The sequence below is a fragment of the Mycteria americana genome, chromosome 1, assembly GCF_035582795.1.
Source record: "Mycteria americana isolate JAX WOST 10 ecotype Jacksonville Zoo and Gardens chromosome 1, USCA_MyAme_1.0, whole genome shotgun sequence".
Lineage (NCBI taxonomy): Eukaryota > Metazoa > Chordata > Aves > Ciconiiformes > Ciconiidae > Mycteria > Mycteria americana.
The window spans coordinates 201257730-201275304 of record NC_134365.1 but is presented as its reverse complement, the minus strand read 5'-3'; the positions used below and the strand labels follow the sequence as shown (position 1 = coordinate 201275304).

Genomic DNA, 17575 nt, shown 5'->3' with positions numbered 1-17575 from the left:
ATACAACAGTGATGCAAAAAGTATTATTATATGAGTGTAAAATTTTATAATACAATAAGTTGCTTTATAATATCATTAAAATCATGTGAAAAAGATAGCCATGCTGGAAACATCTGTGATGTGCCAGATTCAATCACATTCACTGAGGCCTTGGCCATTTTTAATTACCTGGAGAGTCAGCACATCATAAAATTGAGGTCATCACAGAGACCTCTTTTGAATTAGCTCTGCTTACCAGTCTTTATCACAACTGTCAGTCTTGAGAGAAGCTTCTACTTTAATTATATCTCAGTTCTGATCTTTAGTCTTCATTTCTTCAACAACTCTGCATTGAGTGACAGTGGACAAACAGGCAAAAACACCTCAATATTTAAGACGATGGAGAACTAGTAAACAAATAACTACACTGTAATAATCATATCTGCTATGTTTTTGAATAGGTTATAAATGTTGTTTTAAATTGCTCTTATAGTCTTTTCAAAGTACCATTAAAACTGGCACTGTTTTATTCTCTCTTTAAGAGAACATGTAAGTGCATTTGTCCTAGAACTTTGAACATTTCTTTTATATTGCTTACATAAAATAAGTTCTGTTAACCAAAACCTTGGGAACTGGAAACATCTGTTACTCAAATCTGGCTTTGTAATTGTGCTAGTGCACAGAGCTCACCCCTAAGCCATTAGCACTGTTGGTGCCTGCTTGTGCTTATGCTGAACAATTCCCTTGAATCCAGAATCTCATAACTGAGCTTTACTGGAATCATCTGTTGCCACTCATTTCAGATTTAGAACATAAATACGGAACAAATTTGAAATTTGGAACACAGGCTATTTCAAGAAATAAAAATACAATGAGAAATTTTTTATTTAAATTAAAGGAAAGGAAAACGTGTTGAAGAACATACCAGCTGATATCTTCAAGAACAGCAAATACTCCCAACATTTAAGAATGCCACCCAAAAGGACTGGAGTGCCTCAGGGATCTGCCCTTTATCCTTGGTCATTTTTAGCATAAGACAAGATAAGCTAAAAAAAACCCCAATAGACATATTTATTTAAAACTCAACCACACTTCCTATACATATGGAGTAGGGTTAAAAACCAAAACCAACCACACAAAAAAACCTCGTCTGTATCTGCCTAACACTTTGGCTGATCCTAAATGATTTCTTCATTGTTCATGTGTGTGATTCAGCTGATAATTCAGCACACACTTCTGGTTACCATTCAGCTCTCACATATTCAGGCTGCATTCATACAACAGAGTCCAAACCTAGAGGACCTCTGTGTGCCCAGAATAAGCAGAGGCATTTCAGATGCTCATCCAGATTTAGAACTGCCCTCTCTCTGCAAGCAGAAACACTCATTCACAATTCATTCATTCATTCATTCACTGAAGTGGGAAGGGATCCTCCCACAAACCACCCACACAGATGCATTTTCAGAGAGACTAATATACCTGAAGCACGGCCCCAGGGGTTCACAGCTGCTCAGGCAGATAGTTCAGGTGGAATTGCTCTCAACTCATTTAGAGTGTAGCTATCTACATCAGATCTCATCACCTCTTGGTGGAAGGCAACACGTACTGTTAGGGCATGTTACATTTTATCCTAACAGAGGCATCTAAAATAGATCAGATTAATTATGCCGTAGCAGTGCCTATTCCTCTCTATTCATTTTGAAGGGTGCATGGGCGACCACCCATACTCCTTACTATAGGCAACTACATTTGTTTAGAGGAATCGTGCACTTATCGACTATGCCATGTTTGGTTAAGCTCTGAAGAAATGAAAACTCATCATGAGAAACAAGGCCACGCATTGTGCTGGGAAATGTTCAAATCCCAGAGTAAAGCTTTTCCACTTGTAACCCTGTATTCCATAAATTCATCTAAATTGTTAATCATAGTTTATATAACCTTGTAACTAGGATTAGCAAATGCTGCCAATTACTGGCTCTTGTTTGATATCAGGCACAAGGTAATGAGTCCTTTCAAGCTAATAATTAGCTTGGAGGCCCTGGCCATGCTAGAACTTTATCTTTCCTGGAAAGTCATGACACCATCATATTTACCTAAAAGAAGTGTTTTTTCTTTCTAAGTCGGTAAAAATCCATAGTTGTCTTATACTCAGTAAAGACTTTGAGAATGTTTTCAGTGCTATCAATTTTCTGAATCTCTTCGTTCTTCAAAACCTTCTGCATATCTTGTGCATCAAATTCAGACTTCTTTTTTATACTAATCTTAATAATTGTGCGTCAGCTTCCCATGCTTGTATTTACATGTATATTTATGCTATCTATATATACATATATATACTATAATATCTTCTACAGCTGTTCCATTGACTCCAGCAATTCTTGTTCTGAGAGTTGTTCTGATTTTCTGTACTGCTCTGCACGCTCATCTCCAATGTCTTCCTGTAATTTACTTCTTTCTGAAAGCTTACAAATCTGTATCTGCAAATTTGTATCAGGAAAACAGCACAATCTCTCTTTTCTTCTAATCTTGGATCATCAGATTGCCCACAGCCTGAAGCACAAGAGAGGATGAAAACCTTATGTTATTTGTGCTTTTCTTTCATGGAGTTCTTAACAAAGAAGTCATTAGAGGAACACAATCCAGTTTGGTTTCTTGGGTCCTTCAGCTCTTATGTTGCAATACTTAAAATTTAGGCACCCTGATTCAGCAGTAGAGCATGTAACAGACTTGACTCCATATCCAAGCTGTTTGAGTTATAAGATTGTAATAAGTCCATGGATAAAATCATTTAAATATAACTACATGGATAAATGACTAAATTTATCTATGGACAAATGAATTTATCCATAGAATCTGATTAATTATGATTTTATTTCTATCCAACGATTGTCTAATGTAAATCACACAATGTCTAAGAATCCATTACTGCAGTGGCTCAAGATTCTATAAGGTCATTGTAAGATTGTTATAGCTTTAGAAAATGCATTCCCTATAGGTGAGCTATGCTTAGTTGAGCCTAGTGAGTATCTGTGATCTGACTTCTTGGTTTCTCCATTCCACCACCAAGTGGCTTTTCATGAAATATTAACTCCATTGGTATCAATGGGATTTTGTCATTTCACTGTGGCTCCCCTTCATTCCAGCCAAGCACAATAAGCCCAGCTGCGTCATGTAGGATGACAGCACCCTCCCATTAGTTGGCAGAAAGGGAAATATGAAAGTGGGTCAGTGGTCTTTTCTTCCCCTCCAGAGTTGAGAACTCAACCCTGAAGCAGTTGAGTAATTAAGTGCTCCTAGCCCTTACCAGCACAGACATCTGTGAGGGGAACCTAATAAACTTTGTGCGCTCCAGAAAATCTAGCTATAAATGTAACAGCAGCTTTTTAAAAGATACGTCCTTGATCATACAGAATCCATTACAGATTTGAGAGTTTATTTTTTAAGCTCAGTAACCATATATTATTAACACTTTATACCTTGTTGATATCAGACAAAAATAATTGACTTAATCTTATTTTTATTTTCCAAAAGGAATTTTTTTAAAAAAGAAATAATCCTGCAGCAATATTATACACACCATACAAAAGTCCTGTACTGCTATTAGTAGCCCTCTTGTAACAGCTGCCAGTGCTTCACACATTAGGACCATCAGTATATGTATGTATGTAAATGTCAAGAACATTATTGTCCCAGGAAAGAAGGCTACCAGAAAAAGCAGAGCCTACTACATCCTTGTGTAATTATTTCAGAGTAGCTCTGCTGTTACTGAAGTATTTGGGATGTTTCAGTGCATTACAGTGTGCATTTGCGTCTATTTTTTAGAGGTCAGAGATGTTACAAACTGCCAGCAAAGCCCTGCACATTTTGAGACTTTCCCAAGTGATTGGAGACAAAATGATAGACCTTCCAAAATGACACTTTCATTAATGCGTTTAAGCAATAAGCAGAAGAGAGTAAAGAAAAAAGTGACTTTTAAAATCAAATTACAACAAATTGCTCCATTATTTTATATTCTCTAAATTGCAACATAGTGCCACTGAAGATTTAAAAAAAAAAAAAGCTTCAGAATTACTAGAAAAAGGAGGTGCTTTATGTACAGCTGCTTCATTCCAGCCAAATAATTTTTCTTTAATGCAGTTCCTATGTATGTACACTTGCCTCTAAACAGACAACCTCATAAGTATGTTACTCTGAATTCAGTTGTACCCTATTTATTTTCTTCTGATATTATCAGACAACTTTTCTGTATTTTCACAAGATGCTGGTGATCTTCTTTCTTATTACTGGTGCAGTAACTTTATTTTGGAGAGGTATTAGCCTTGGCATACTTAAGTTGAAAGTACAGTTCTAATATTAAGCTGTATCTTGTGCTAGTATAAGTTTTCCTGTAAATTTGTCTGCAATGAAATAGCCAGATGCACTTGGAAGAAACTGCAGAAAAGTTCTTTTTTCATTTTAAATAATTGTTATTTAATTTTGATTCATTAAAAATGTACTGGTTTGCATATTACATTTTATTGTGGCATAAATAATAGACTAACTTGGGATTCAGTGTAAGGGAGCTGTAGATATTGACATTAGTCTTACAGAAACAGAATAGTGTCCTAATGCAGGCAACTCCCAGGAGCAATAACCCTTGGAAAACGGTTTCTCTGAACTAAGCTACAAAAATTGGGATGATGCTATATAACCACTGACCAACTAATGGACTTGACAGGGGAAAATGGAGGCTGTTTGTCAGATTTTTTTCATTATAGTACGTTTTGTTTAACTCGGTGAAGCTCAGACTTAAGAGTATCAAAGTGAATGGAAGAAATATGGAAGAGAGTATCATCCAGGTAGGAAGCAATTATTCCACCTTTAAATGAAGAAATTCAATATGTGTGATGCAAAATGGGACATTTTAGAAAGAAAAATCAGTCAGCGTTTGAAAGATTTACAGCAGTTATGTCAAATCAGAATTTTGTGCCAAGGCTTGACTAAGTAACTGCTATGTTTCCATTACTGTGCAGAAACTGATCAGGGAAGAAGATTTAATGAGTCACTAGTATTTTGTATTTTTTGACATTCAGCAAGAGCTATCAGAGTTTACTGTTGAATACTAATACTTCCATGTCCTTAAGATATACACGGTTGTTGGAACACGCTGTGAAACTCATCTTTCCTGTTTGCAAGAAGATGTAATTTTAGGAGCCATTCCAAAGAAAGTAATTTTACAAAACAAAACAGAAATGAGGCGTATACCGAGACTGAGATCTCAGTCCTGTTGTTTTGTCCTTCTTTGCCTTTGGACCTGCTGGCAAACAACCAAAAGTCACAAGGCAGAACACCAAGATCCATAGCTTTGGGTAATCATATTCTTCTTGCTACATCCTGATCACCCTCCCCACTTGCCTGACCTCAAAACAGCAAGCTGCTGGGAGATAAGTGAATATGGGTGGAAATTGGCAGCCGGCATTAGTGTGTGCCTGCTGCTCACTATCCACCTCTACAACTCCAGCTTATTTTTGCTCAGCTCATGTCAACAGGAATCCAGCTTCCTCATAAAGAGAGAATATGGTTTGAAATTCTGTATATTGGACCATGAATAAATGCTGACAGTCTCTTTTTCCTGTGTAACTAGTGCATACTCTGGCTGTGGTTTACTCTCTTACAATGTCTAGCTGCATTGCCAGTGAATTAGACTGCTTTCAGACTAATCAAAAAGCCAATATGCTCCTATTGCTTTTTAAAGGTTAACATGCATTCAAAGAGTAGAGCTGAAGGCAGACACCTACAGAGAACCAAGGCCAATTAAGCCCACAGAATCCTCTAGGTTGCTTTTTTGACTTTCAAGACATTCGTTCCTTGACAGGTTAAAGATTCTCCTTTTCCCCCTTTTTTCCTCATTTTTTTTTCCTTCATTTCTTACCTTTTCTATTCTTCTGCTCCACAACCTCCAATCACTGCCTAATTTAATTTCTGTTCCCCTTTCACCTTTCCAAAGTCAGACTTGAACTCAAGGGCAGGCGTTCATGGCAAGACTCCTTTCTGCACACCAGAGGCATATGAGGGTTTCTTTCTTACTTAAGAATGTGAAAAAGCTGGTTTTGCTTCCATGCCACCGCATCTGATGCTCTATGCCTTTTTCACAGCCTGTCCCCTATGCAACCTCAGTGCTTCTATGTCTTTGTAGACCATAATAAGACCTGTAGCCATTGCTCTCCTAACTGTTCTTGTTTCTCTCAAAGAAATAAAGTAGGAATTAAAAGTTATATATATTCATAATCTCAGAAAAAGACAAGCCTAGTCTTGGAAGCACACATGCACAGGCAGAGTTACACAGTGCTCACTTTCACAGGAACACAGGCTTGCAGGATCAGATTTTCAGTGCCGTAACTGGCAACCTTATTGAACTCACTGTAATGGCTTTATTTGGCCTTGGAACAGTTTAGTCAAAGCACTTCTTTTTTTTAAAATGTTTTCTAACTCTGAGAAGTCATAGAGATTATTTACTGAGAGGTGGGTCAAACAGCTGCGTACTCAGAAAAGAAGAGTGGGAGACATCCTTATCAGGTTTGATTTTAGCATCTTCATGAAAGTTCAAGGGAAACAAGAACAATATGCAAATACACACCAGTGGAGAAAGTACCATTATTCCAGCTCTTTTGACTTACATTTTCTGTATGTCCTCTTTTTTCTTCATATTCTTCAATCTTTTCTCTAATACTGTATTTCCCATGCATGCTCCCATATCAGTGCCTAGGAACAAGTGTGAAGCAGCATCTTCAGTCCTACAAAGACTAAATGGCAGAAAGAAAGGGGCGTGGGATCTTTCACTGTCTTCTGCACCCCCATATGACTTTCTTCTTAAATCAAACCTTAATATAGATATTTATTTGGCCCTTTTGCATGGATCCTTTTATTTTAATTATACTAAAGCACTATGGAAGAAAGATTGAGCATATTAGAGAAGTGGAAGTGATGGATTAGTATATTTTATGAACTCTCATAAAAATCAATACCAGAAAGCTTTGTGAAAAACTTTTAATGAAAAGGCATTATGAACTAGCTAGCATTTAGGTTCTGCCTGGACCCACCTCGTGTTCTTTCAGTGTTTAAAAGGGCTTCAGAAAAAAAACCCCACCATATAGGTGAATACCAGACCAATATCTTATTAATGATCTAAACAAACATACTGCTGTGAAATAATCTGATATGAAGTAAAATAAATCAAGTCCAGTATATTTGACATTTTATTTTCTCCTGTGTATAAGGGCCCTTTTTTTTAATTAAAGCTGAGTCAGGGCTAAAGTACATAGATGTTTCTCTTCTACTGATACAAGAACATATTTAACTCAAATACTTAATACACTATACACTGCTAAATTCTTTACTGTACCTTTAACACTTTAGTGCCAGGTTTACATTTCATAAAATCTTGTCTGTATGGTAAAATTGATCAGGCTATTTTAACCAAAAAGTAAGAGGGGAAAAAAAAAAGAAAAGAGTTAGCTGTATGTATGTATGGGCACACCAGTTGTTGGGCGCACCGCAATTTTAGAGATAGTGTCCATCTACCTGTCCGGTCCACTTAGAGTAACCCTGGTCTTCCTCAGGTAGGTGCTGGGAGGAATGCATACATTTCGGAAACTTTTATCTAAAGTTATACCCATGAATTCTGTCCCCATTGAATGCAGGAGAGATGCTGACTCATAAGATGGAAAGGGCAAAAAGTGGCCAGAAGGAGCCAAAAAAACAAGCTGGTTCCTCTGTCCTGTTCTAAGAGTCAAGCAATCCCACATTGCGGTAGGAAACTTGGGCTCCAGAAGACTGTGGTACTCTTTCTGCAGTACTAAAACCAGCTTTCTAATGCATTGTGGTACTTATAAGATCAGCAAGGTATCCTTCCATCTCCTGCCAGAACAGGATGAAAGAAGAGATCGATATTCCTGCAGCATGCACCAGCTGAGAAGGAACATTCAAAGTCAGGGTTCAGCTCAGCTGCTTCTTTACCACAACCACAGCAGGTTGTCACTCCTCTCACATCCTCCCTAAACACAGCCAACTGAGCAATTTCTGGTGATCTGGTATCTCCACAAGTTAGCAACATGCTTAGAGGAAAGGGTGGGAATCTCCAAGCCTGTAGGTGGTTGGGACGGTTTCAGATCCAGAGCCTGGATGCTGTCCAGATTCCCTCAGAAGACTTTCACACAGTGCTTCATAAATTATTCTGCACACCTCAGCACCAAATTTCCTTGGCAGCCAGCCAAGACAGTATAGTCGACTTCTGGAACTATCTTACCAACAAGGAAGAAGACAGAGATAAAAATATCTTCCTTGTAATCGGTTGCTTTAGTTGCAATGGACTGCTGGAGGACCAATATCCAGCAGATGACAGAGCTATGAAATATTAGCAGGGACCACTTACTCCCCCACCCTTCCCTGGCCTTCATTAGCCGAGACAGTGCAGTTTCCCTGCACTTTGCCAACAAAACTCCAGGTGGCTGCAGGGATCAGGGTGAAGGAGAGCAAGGCAAAATACATACTCTGCAAGTGGGCCTAGGTATGGTTTCCATTGCTTCATGTTCCGTGGATACATCTACGTGAGTGTTTTAATTTAAAATTAGGAACGTGTTTTTGAGGGAAATCTCCCAACTGCCTGAGCTCCCCAAATCTTGGTTCTCATTGTGGGACTGTTTGGGGCACATGAACAGGATTACATTTGGATTAAATTAACCTGAAAGCTATGCTCTTCTGGAGAATGCCTAACATGCTCCAACCTTTCTGGGTGTCCAGTCTTCAGGGTCAGGCAACAGCTAGTCCAGAATACTCCTCAGAACACATATAATGGGAGTGTCAGGTCCTTGGCATCAAATGTTGTGCCGTCCCGATCAATTCCTCTTGCACCACACCACTTGCTAATAGACGCTGGCATAGCTACTACAGTACCTAGAAGCTACTCATAAGTACAGAATCCATCTTCCCAAATGAGATACAGGCTGTGACAGATGTCTCATTTAGGACAGCACATTACATAGATTAATTCCTCTAGATGATAAAGATCCTCACTCCATTCTGTTAAATGTAATTTATATGCCTGTAATTTAAAAAAAAAGATAAAGCGACTGGTAACAATATATTCCCTCATCATTCTACTGCCTGAATTCGAACGCTAAAAAAGGACCAAAAACTCTAAGACAATCAACTTCTGACCTCTGAGTGTCCATGCACCCTCCAGCATTTGCAAGACAACTGAATTCTTGTTTTGCCAAGACTTTTGAGGGATGCACATCAACATTTTGCTCAGTCCAGCCTACTCTCTTCCTCCTTTTATTGCCTAGGGAATAGATCTTGAAACTTCCTTAACAGCCATTATCTGCACACAGTCGTGTATCTTCTTTGTGACTGACCAAATCATTCACAGTGCAGAGCAACTTCCTCCCGTCATCTGTTCACGGATATAAAAAAAAAAAAAGAGCACATTTTGCTTTATTAATGTCTATTTAAAACACCACCAGTGTTAATAATTGCAGTGCTCTATTCATATCTTTCCGAGACACCCTGAGTTCACGCAAGCGTCTCCATCAGTCAGCTCTTCTGCTAGGGCAGTTCTGTGGTCCTCAGACCCTTAAGCATACAGGAGAAGTTCAAACCTGCCCACCAGTGACAAACTGGAAGTGCCTCAGGGCCAGGATCACTGAAGAATTTTAGGTGACTTCAAGGTCAATGTCGAAGGGGCTGTGGAAGTCATGTGTCTTCAGGACCAAGTGGGGACTGAGAAGGGACATTCAAAGTCAAGGTTCAACTCAGTCATGTCATTTCTACACTAGGTGCCTGTTTCCCTTTTATTACATCTGGACTTGAGGCACTGAAGCGTTGAATGCTGTATGAAGAAATATATCATTAGTGTTAGTGAATGTTGCCTTTGCTAAAATCTCACACAGGATAGTTCCAGAAGGCTTTAAAATCACTGCGTAAGCTTCACTGCAGTTTCCATTGCCAGGAAGCTCCAATGACTTAATTAGGTAAATCTACCCTTAGTTAATCTAGAAATAGGACCTGTATAAACAGCAGAAATTTAGGATTGTGATTAATACAGCAAATGTAATTCTGCCATGTAATTTAAATTACATGTAAATCATATCATAAATCTGTAAATGCTTCTGAAGTCTGTAGGCTTCTTGCCAGCATTAATTTTGGTAGAAAGTAAGAAATATTTCTCCGGTGTTTGATTGCTTTTCAAACTCCAGGTCTGATATGCTCTTCAAAAATCTGTCCCAGTCAGCCTTCTTGTAATATTCAATAGAGCTTAAAAATAAAAATTTATGCCTACATATAGATTACTTACATAGATGAAATACTTTACAGAAAAACATGATCTATTTCAATGTTTATAGCTTTTTGCTAAAACAAACTAAGGGAACCATTGTATTCAACTACCTTGACACTGATTTATGAAAATATATTAAACCTGCAATATTAAAAATACAAACTTTGATTAATTTTTCACTATATAATACATACAAATATGCACTGGAAAATAGTCCCATGAAGCAGACCTCCCATGTAAATCACTCAGGGAAAAACTGATTTCCAATTTCATAAAAGTGTAAATCTAAGGATCTAAACCAAAAAGTCATAGAAAAGTTGTTAAATCACAAACACTGCTTAATAAAGATTACTAATACTATGTTAGATGGCTGATGCAGAACAGACTCGTACTCATGCCCTTGTACTCAGCATGATCATGAGAGAAGTTTGTGCCATCTCAGAGTCATGGGATAAGGCATCAAACTATTTTATGGATATGGTCCTAATATGCAACCATGATGCAGTTATCCATTGTTAGGAATTTAAATTATCCATCTGGAGTTTAAACTAAATGAAGGTGACTAACCCAGGAGATGTTGGGGAGAGGCAGATCATAGAAACATAGAGTCATAGCATGGTTTGGGTTGGAAGGGACCTTTGAAGATCAAATAAGATAGAATCTCCTGTTACCTCTGGCCAGCAGTGATAAGCCAATATTGCCTGAGTTATTTTCAGATTTGGGGATAAAAAATGAAGTTTCAGTGACTGTGCTTGACTGTGCTCATATATCATGGGTTTACGTTTTAAGATATCAGCTGAATTTAGCTTCTTCAGAACTCTAAGATACAACTGAAGTTTCTCACAAGCACAAACTGCTTTTAAATTCTAGTTTTAATGAAGTAACTGCAAAAAAAGGAAGAACTGAAGCAGTCCGAGTAAACGAAACCCATCAGACAGCTACATCAAGATTGTCTGTGAAATCGTTTCATTCCTTTAGCATGTGATTGGCAGTCAGCATCTAGACTCACTATCTGACTCACACCTAGTAAAGGACCTCCTGGGGCACAGTCGTCCACTCATCCAGATCGGTGGCTGTTGAGCTTGCATGGAGCCAACACAGCATCTGCTGGGAGTGGGTGCGCACACGTGTACGTGCGCGCACACACACCCCCTCCCCACTTTTCCAGAAGACACAGTGGGTGAGCACGTGCAGACCTGGGACCGGGGACTCATGTCTGAGTTTTGCATTATGGATGAAGCCCACATTATTTTATATGTGTCCAGGGAACGTACAGAATAGAGAAGGTAACATGGATGTAAAGTAAACTGGGACCACCGGTTGATTCATTTTCTCTAGCCTTAATATTCACCTGTTTAATGTTGGCTGATATTGTAAAATTCAGGCTGGTGTCATCAGGAAGGGTGAGCCAATATTCAGGAACAAAGCTCAGCAGGTATCAACTCTGATCCTGCAGTGTTCCCAGTGCCTCCAGACGAAGCAGTTCTAGGTAATGGTCAAAAGACGCAATGTAATCACTAGCTTGTTACTGAGCTTGGGCTTTTTCTTTCCTTCTCATGATTTTTAATTAGTACTTCTATCCCTGCTACTTATCGTGGAAATGATACCAAAATTCTGAAGAAACAAAGCCTTATCTCTTTGGAAAATAAAAATCAATCTCTTTGGAAAATAAAAATCATTAATCCTGCACAGCTGACTCAACGAGGGGATTATTCAGCTAATACAGTACCTTCCTGCCATCTTGTGGCACTGTAGGGTTTGCAACTTTCTGTTACATTGCATAATTTTTATTTCAAAGGAAGGTATTGGTTTTTAAGTTTCAGATGTCATCTAGTTAAACAACATACACGCACACTGTGTGAAATCTTGGTCCAACTGATAGCAGTGTCAAAACTCTTGATTAAAAAACTTCCACACTGCATTAATTGTATTAATTTCAGTATCTTATTATGTCAAAAATGGAAATAAATTCAAACTAAAGAATGTAAAAATGGGTTTCAGTTTTAAAGAATAAATTACCGTTATACTGAAATAATCTGAAGTTACCTCTGAACTAATACCTTGCATTTGTATTATGAATTCATCTATATTTTTCATTTGGGATGCTTTGGTGTTTTTAAATAGCTACCTCCTTTTTCAAGTCTGCCTGAAGAAAAAAGAAGCTGCATCTTTTATACGACTTCAGGCGAGATCCTTCAAGTGCTTGTTCAAAGTTTACTTATGTTTCAAAAATAAAGGAACATATGAGAATGTGCTACTGTCAGGTTTCCTGCTCCTGCTTTCAGGCTGGAATCACCGACTCGATCTTTGAGCATGGATGCACCACGAGGAATTAATATCGAAGCGCAAGCTGGGAATATTGAAGCTCTTTCCCAGATGGATATCAAACTACACAGCAGCGATGGTGTGGTGAGTACAAGCCCTTCTGTTTCCACAACTATGGTTGATCTTGCTGTCTGAATATAATTAATAACTTCAAGTCTTTTTTCAAGTTCTGTTAGTTTTAATTCCTCAGATTTTAGGAGACAGGATATTAAAATTAATGGTGCCAATAATAAGACTTGTGTTTATGGGTCAAGTTAAATAATACTACCAATTGACATAATGTTGTATTAGCTTAGAGAAATGCTTTGTAATAAAACTCTGATAGCGCTCAGCCCCCCACTAGCACAGCGATCCCCAGGCACCCCAGCGGGGTCTTTGGCCCAGAGACAGACACTCAGCCCCACAATTGCTAAATTAAGGAGTGAAGCTCTGCAGACATCATTAAGAGCTGCCCCCTCAGCAGCAGCATGTGACATGCAGCAGTCTGCGAGGCTGTACAGTGCCGGTTCTTCCACTGGCAGAGGAATTCCAGACCAACCTGTATGTCCATCCCTAACCAGCTGGCCCGGCTGTGAGGCTTCAGCACTTGGGCCAGGACAGACCTGGGTCCAACAGCAGCAGTGTCCATGCCCTGCTATTCAGTGTACGGGCAGGGGCCCCGTCTCTTCTCATAGAATCATAGAATGGTTTGGGTTGGAAGGGACCTTAAAGATCATCTAGTTCCAACCCCCCCTGCCATGGGCAGGGACATCTTCCACTAGATCAGGTTGCTCAAAGCCCCATCCAGCCTGACCTTGAACACTTCTAGGGAGGGGGCATCCACAGCTTCTCTGGGCAACCTGTTCCAGTGCCTCACCACCCTCACAGTAAAGAATTTCTTCCTAATATCTAATCTAAATCTACCCTCTTTCAGTTTGAAACCGTTAACACTCATCCTATTTCTACACTCCCTGATAAAGAGTCCCTCCCCATCTTTCCTGTAGGCCCCCTTTAAGTACTGGAAGGCTTCTATAAGACTCCCTGGAGCCTTCTCTTTTCCAGGCTGAACAACCCCAACTCTCTCAGCCGGTCCTCATAGGGAAGGTGCTCCAGCCCCCTGATCATCTTCATGGCCCTCCTCTGGACTCGCTCAAGCAGGTCCATGTCTTTCTTATGCTGGGGGCCCCAGAGCTGAACACAGCACTGCAGGTGGGGTCTCGTGAGAGCAGAGCAAAAGGGAAGAATCACCTCCCTTGACCTGCCGGCCACACTGCTTTTGATGCAGCCCAGAGATTGGCTTTCTGGGCTGCTAGCGCACATTGCTGTCTCATATTCAGTTTTTCATCCACCAATGCCCCCCAGTCCTTCTCCACAGGGCTGCTCTCAATCCACTCGTCGCCCAGCCGGTATCCATGTTTGGGATTGCCCCAACCCAGGTGCAGGACCTTGCACTTGCCCTTGTTGAACTTCATGAGCTCTCTGCTAAGGAAGGGGATGGGCACCAGCTTATCCCTGTCCCATGTTCCAGTGTCTGCCTAGGCCTCAGAGCAGCTTTGCATATAACAAGTCTGGGTAGAAGGCCATTCTTAAACCACTGCCACGACGCAGCCAAGTTGGTTTATGGCACACTATTGCACTATTATCTCTAACGAGCCCGTTTGTCCTGCTTTCTCCCATGCAGCTTTTGCTCGATGCTAAAAATGTGCGACTGCCCAAACTGCCTGAGGGTACAAAGGGTGGATCCGGTATTTCTCAGGGGCTTTACGAAATCTGCGTGTGTCCAGACGGAAAGCTCTACTTGTCAGTGGCCGGCGTGGGCTCCACTTGCCAAGAATACAGCCGTGTCTGCCAGTGAGGCACCAGAAAGGCTGCACACCCCCTTGCTAGTCTGAGTTTTGTATTATTGCTAAAGAGCATTACAGAAAGCAGAATTTTCAGAATTTTAAAAACAAGGTACTTCAGTTTAGGAAACAAATCTGAATCTACAATTCTGGACTACAGGGTGAAAGGGGAAGAAGAGCACAAATGACATTTCAACTTCAGAAGAATGACTTGAATCAAATTATATGTTCTGTCAGTAACACTTTGAAAACAGCCTTACAGAAAGCATAAAAAAAATAAAAGGAAGTGTTTCCTTGCTGAACTCTTATTCAGTCAGATGATTATGTCATTGTTAATATTTTTGAGTTCCGTGGTTTTTTCTCTCACTACATGTAAACACTTACTGCATTAGTGGGTGAAATTAAATTGAGGGAACTACCTGAACTATTTGCTAAGACAAAGGGGGAATTCAGAAAGTGCCAGCAAATGGTCTATGCAATTTTGTTCTTGCAATAACACAAGCTATGGAAAATGTGGTATTTGTATAAGTTCTGTGTAAAAGGTGTTAATTTGCTAATAGCTTTCTATTTTAATTTGGCAACATATATGCTGATTTGCTTATTACTGAGATTCACATAAAAATAACAAATACAAAAGCTCCAAGAGTCTCAAATCTGTTCACTATCCAACAGAGAAATATGTTAGTATATTTTATAATAGCAATAGTTTGTTGTACTGCCTGTACCATTGTACTCATTTAAACCCTTTTATATTTTAGGACATGCTAATTCAACAAGGCAGTTTGCTCTGCCAGCTGGACTAGTAAAAAGAAAAAAATCCTTAATGTGGCTCCACATTGTCTGACACAAGGAACTGTTTGGGCGGTGGGAAAAAAAATCCTTTTTTGCAGCCCACAGGATTCAATTAAGAGGACTATTTCATTTCCATCCGCAGCTGTTGACTGATATTTCTGATCCTGTCAGAGTGGAACTCCATCACAAACGGAGAGAGTAAAACTACTCTTCATTATTTTTTACATTAGGACTTTGGATACAAAGTAAATGCTCACCAGAGTTGACAAACCATTTATTGACCTTGTAGAGAAACACAACTGCAGACCCATTCCCCTGTACAGTGTTGCACTGAACACAAATAAATTGTTTGCACACCTCTGGGTAGCAGGATTTGTATTTAATAGTCTGTTGTTTAAACCTCATGGGTTTTTAACTCCTTTGATGCTGTTTTGTGTATACTTGATATTATTACCCAGGTAGGAGCTGCTATCACATAGTGCCTTGGTGTCTATTTACAGAAAGATTTTAACCCATAATTGTTATTAAACCACAGAATGTCCATCCTTTAGAGAAAAGAATAATCCTTAAAGCAGGAGAATCAGAACAAAAGAATGACTAAGACTATGCCATTTTTTAAACTTGCTTCAGCTCTGGTGGACAAGCGAAGAAACCCCACACTCAGTTACGATCCCAGATACCCACAAAAGACTGAGTTGAGAAAGAGCCCCCAGTTAACAGTATCTGCTATTATCGTGGTAAAGCCCTGGGTAGTCCCTGCCTCAAGGGCTGCCTTTGTAATTTATCCAACAAGTTTAATGTACAATACTGAAATTGCCCTTCATTAGCAGGGCGGAGCCCTCAGCAATTAATGCAAACTAGAAGAGCTTCAATAGGAAAAGTAGGAGACATGCTTAAGCTGCGCTTCAGGCAAAGGAAGCAAGCGAATCAAGGTCTCCCATGTTATTTGGAGAGTGTTCCGATTGCTAACATACTGCCTGAGGGAGGAGTAGGAAGCCACACAGCTTCCATTTCTGAAATTCCCTTTTCCTGGGCTGAGACATCTACCTTCAGGAGTGAGTCTCGGTCTGTTGGCCCTAAAGAGAAGAATATATATTTCTCTACAACTCTACAACTATCTCTCTCAACTATATCTCTCAACTCTCTCTCAAACTAAGCCATCAGCTGAGGCAGGCTTTAACAGAAACCTGTCTTCAGCATTCCTTTAAAGACAGTTTAGGTGGTTCCAGCTCCATGTGCAAGGTTTGGAAACCAAATTATGAGCAGACTTAGCATAGAAACTATGCATAGAAAGTATGAGTATTAAAGGACAGCAAATTCCATTGCATGTGCCAGATACCTAAAAACTGCCTGCTACAAGTAACCTGGAGGCCTGTAACATCTACAGTCTTTTACAGATGTAGTACAACAGCAAAACCAGGACTTCAAGTCCTTAAAGAATTCAGCCACTATCTGGTTTCAAAGGCATTTGAATTGTCATCATACCTATGTTTCTTACATCAAGGAACATATGCCCACTTCTGTGTGGTACCAAACTACTCATTCAGCTAATCTAATGCCTAAATGTTAGCCAGATACTGTAAATAAGTACATTCGTTACAATCTGCCTATTCTGCTGGCAATGGAAACGTAGCATTTTAAGTTATGCATTTTAAGCTTTTGTTTTGCAGGCACATTTTCAAACGTGATTTGCCAGTTCATTCAGAGCAAGGGATTGCATCCAGGCTTTCCATGTATCACAAGAGTAACCTAACCCCTACACTACTGGGTATGTGGAAGCCACTTCTGTTGCAACTTCTTGCATTGAACCTGCTCTGTTTTAGTTAATATTTTTACAAAGCTGTGGTATACAGCTAGCAAAATCAGGGTGCAGTTCCCTGGCTAGTAACACTACTAAGCATTATGGCACCTCAGTTAGACATTGCAATAACTACTGCCTTTCTTGCGGAGATAATCCTTTTAGACTTGCCTCAGCTCACAGGTGAATTCTGAGTAGTACAGAAAACTGAACAGGTCTGCAGTATCCCCAGCTCTGCCATCATCCAAATCACCAACTTGCCCCTCTTCATAGTTTAAACTTCCTTCTTCTTTTCATTATGCTACAAAATTGGCATTGAAAATATAGTTGCATTATGTAAGTTGTGCAGGTTTTTTAAAGCATGGATGGCAATTTCTTGTCACTGAAGAACATCTTTGGGATTTTTTCTTTTAGTTGTGGTTAGTGGACAAACAAAGTTTATGCTAAAATTACCACAGTGTAATCAGCTGCTGCTGTAATCTGAATTGTTGTTAATCTCAATATAGTCCGTACATGACTAAATTATCATTTCTCATATCTCCATGTGGA

At 39.5% G+C, this 17575-nt stretch overlaps 1 protein-coding gene across 12 annotated transcripts in view; it reads left to right on the top strand.

Moving 5' to 3' along the window:
* Positions 1 to 16314, top strand: part of SGCG (sarcoglycan gamma) — a 152593-nt gene extending 136279 nt beyond the window's left edge. For 11 of the 12 annotated variants that reach the window (XM_075490906.1, XM_075490905.1, XM_075490901.1 and 8 more), the window contains 2 exons: positions 12577 to 12700; positions 14277 to 16314. In XM_075490906.1, the coding sequence (XP_075347021.1) occupies positions 12577 to 12700; positions 14277 to 14450 (298 nt within the window). In that variant the 3' untranslated portion in view covers positions 14451 to 16314. The remainder of the gene's footprint in view (positions 1 to 12576; positions 12701 to 14276) is intronic. The other variant, XR_012773807.1, reaches the window with a different exon arrangement.
* Positions 16315 to 17575: the final 1261 nt, after the last annotated feature.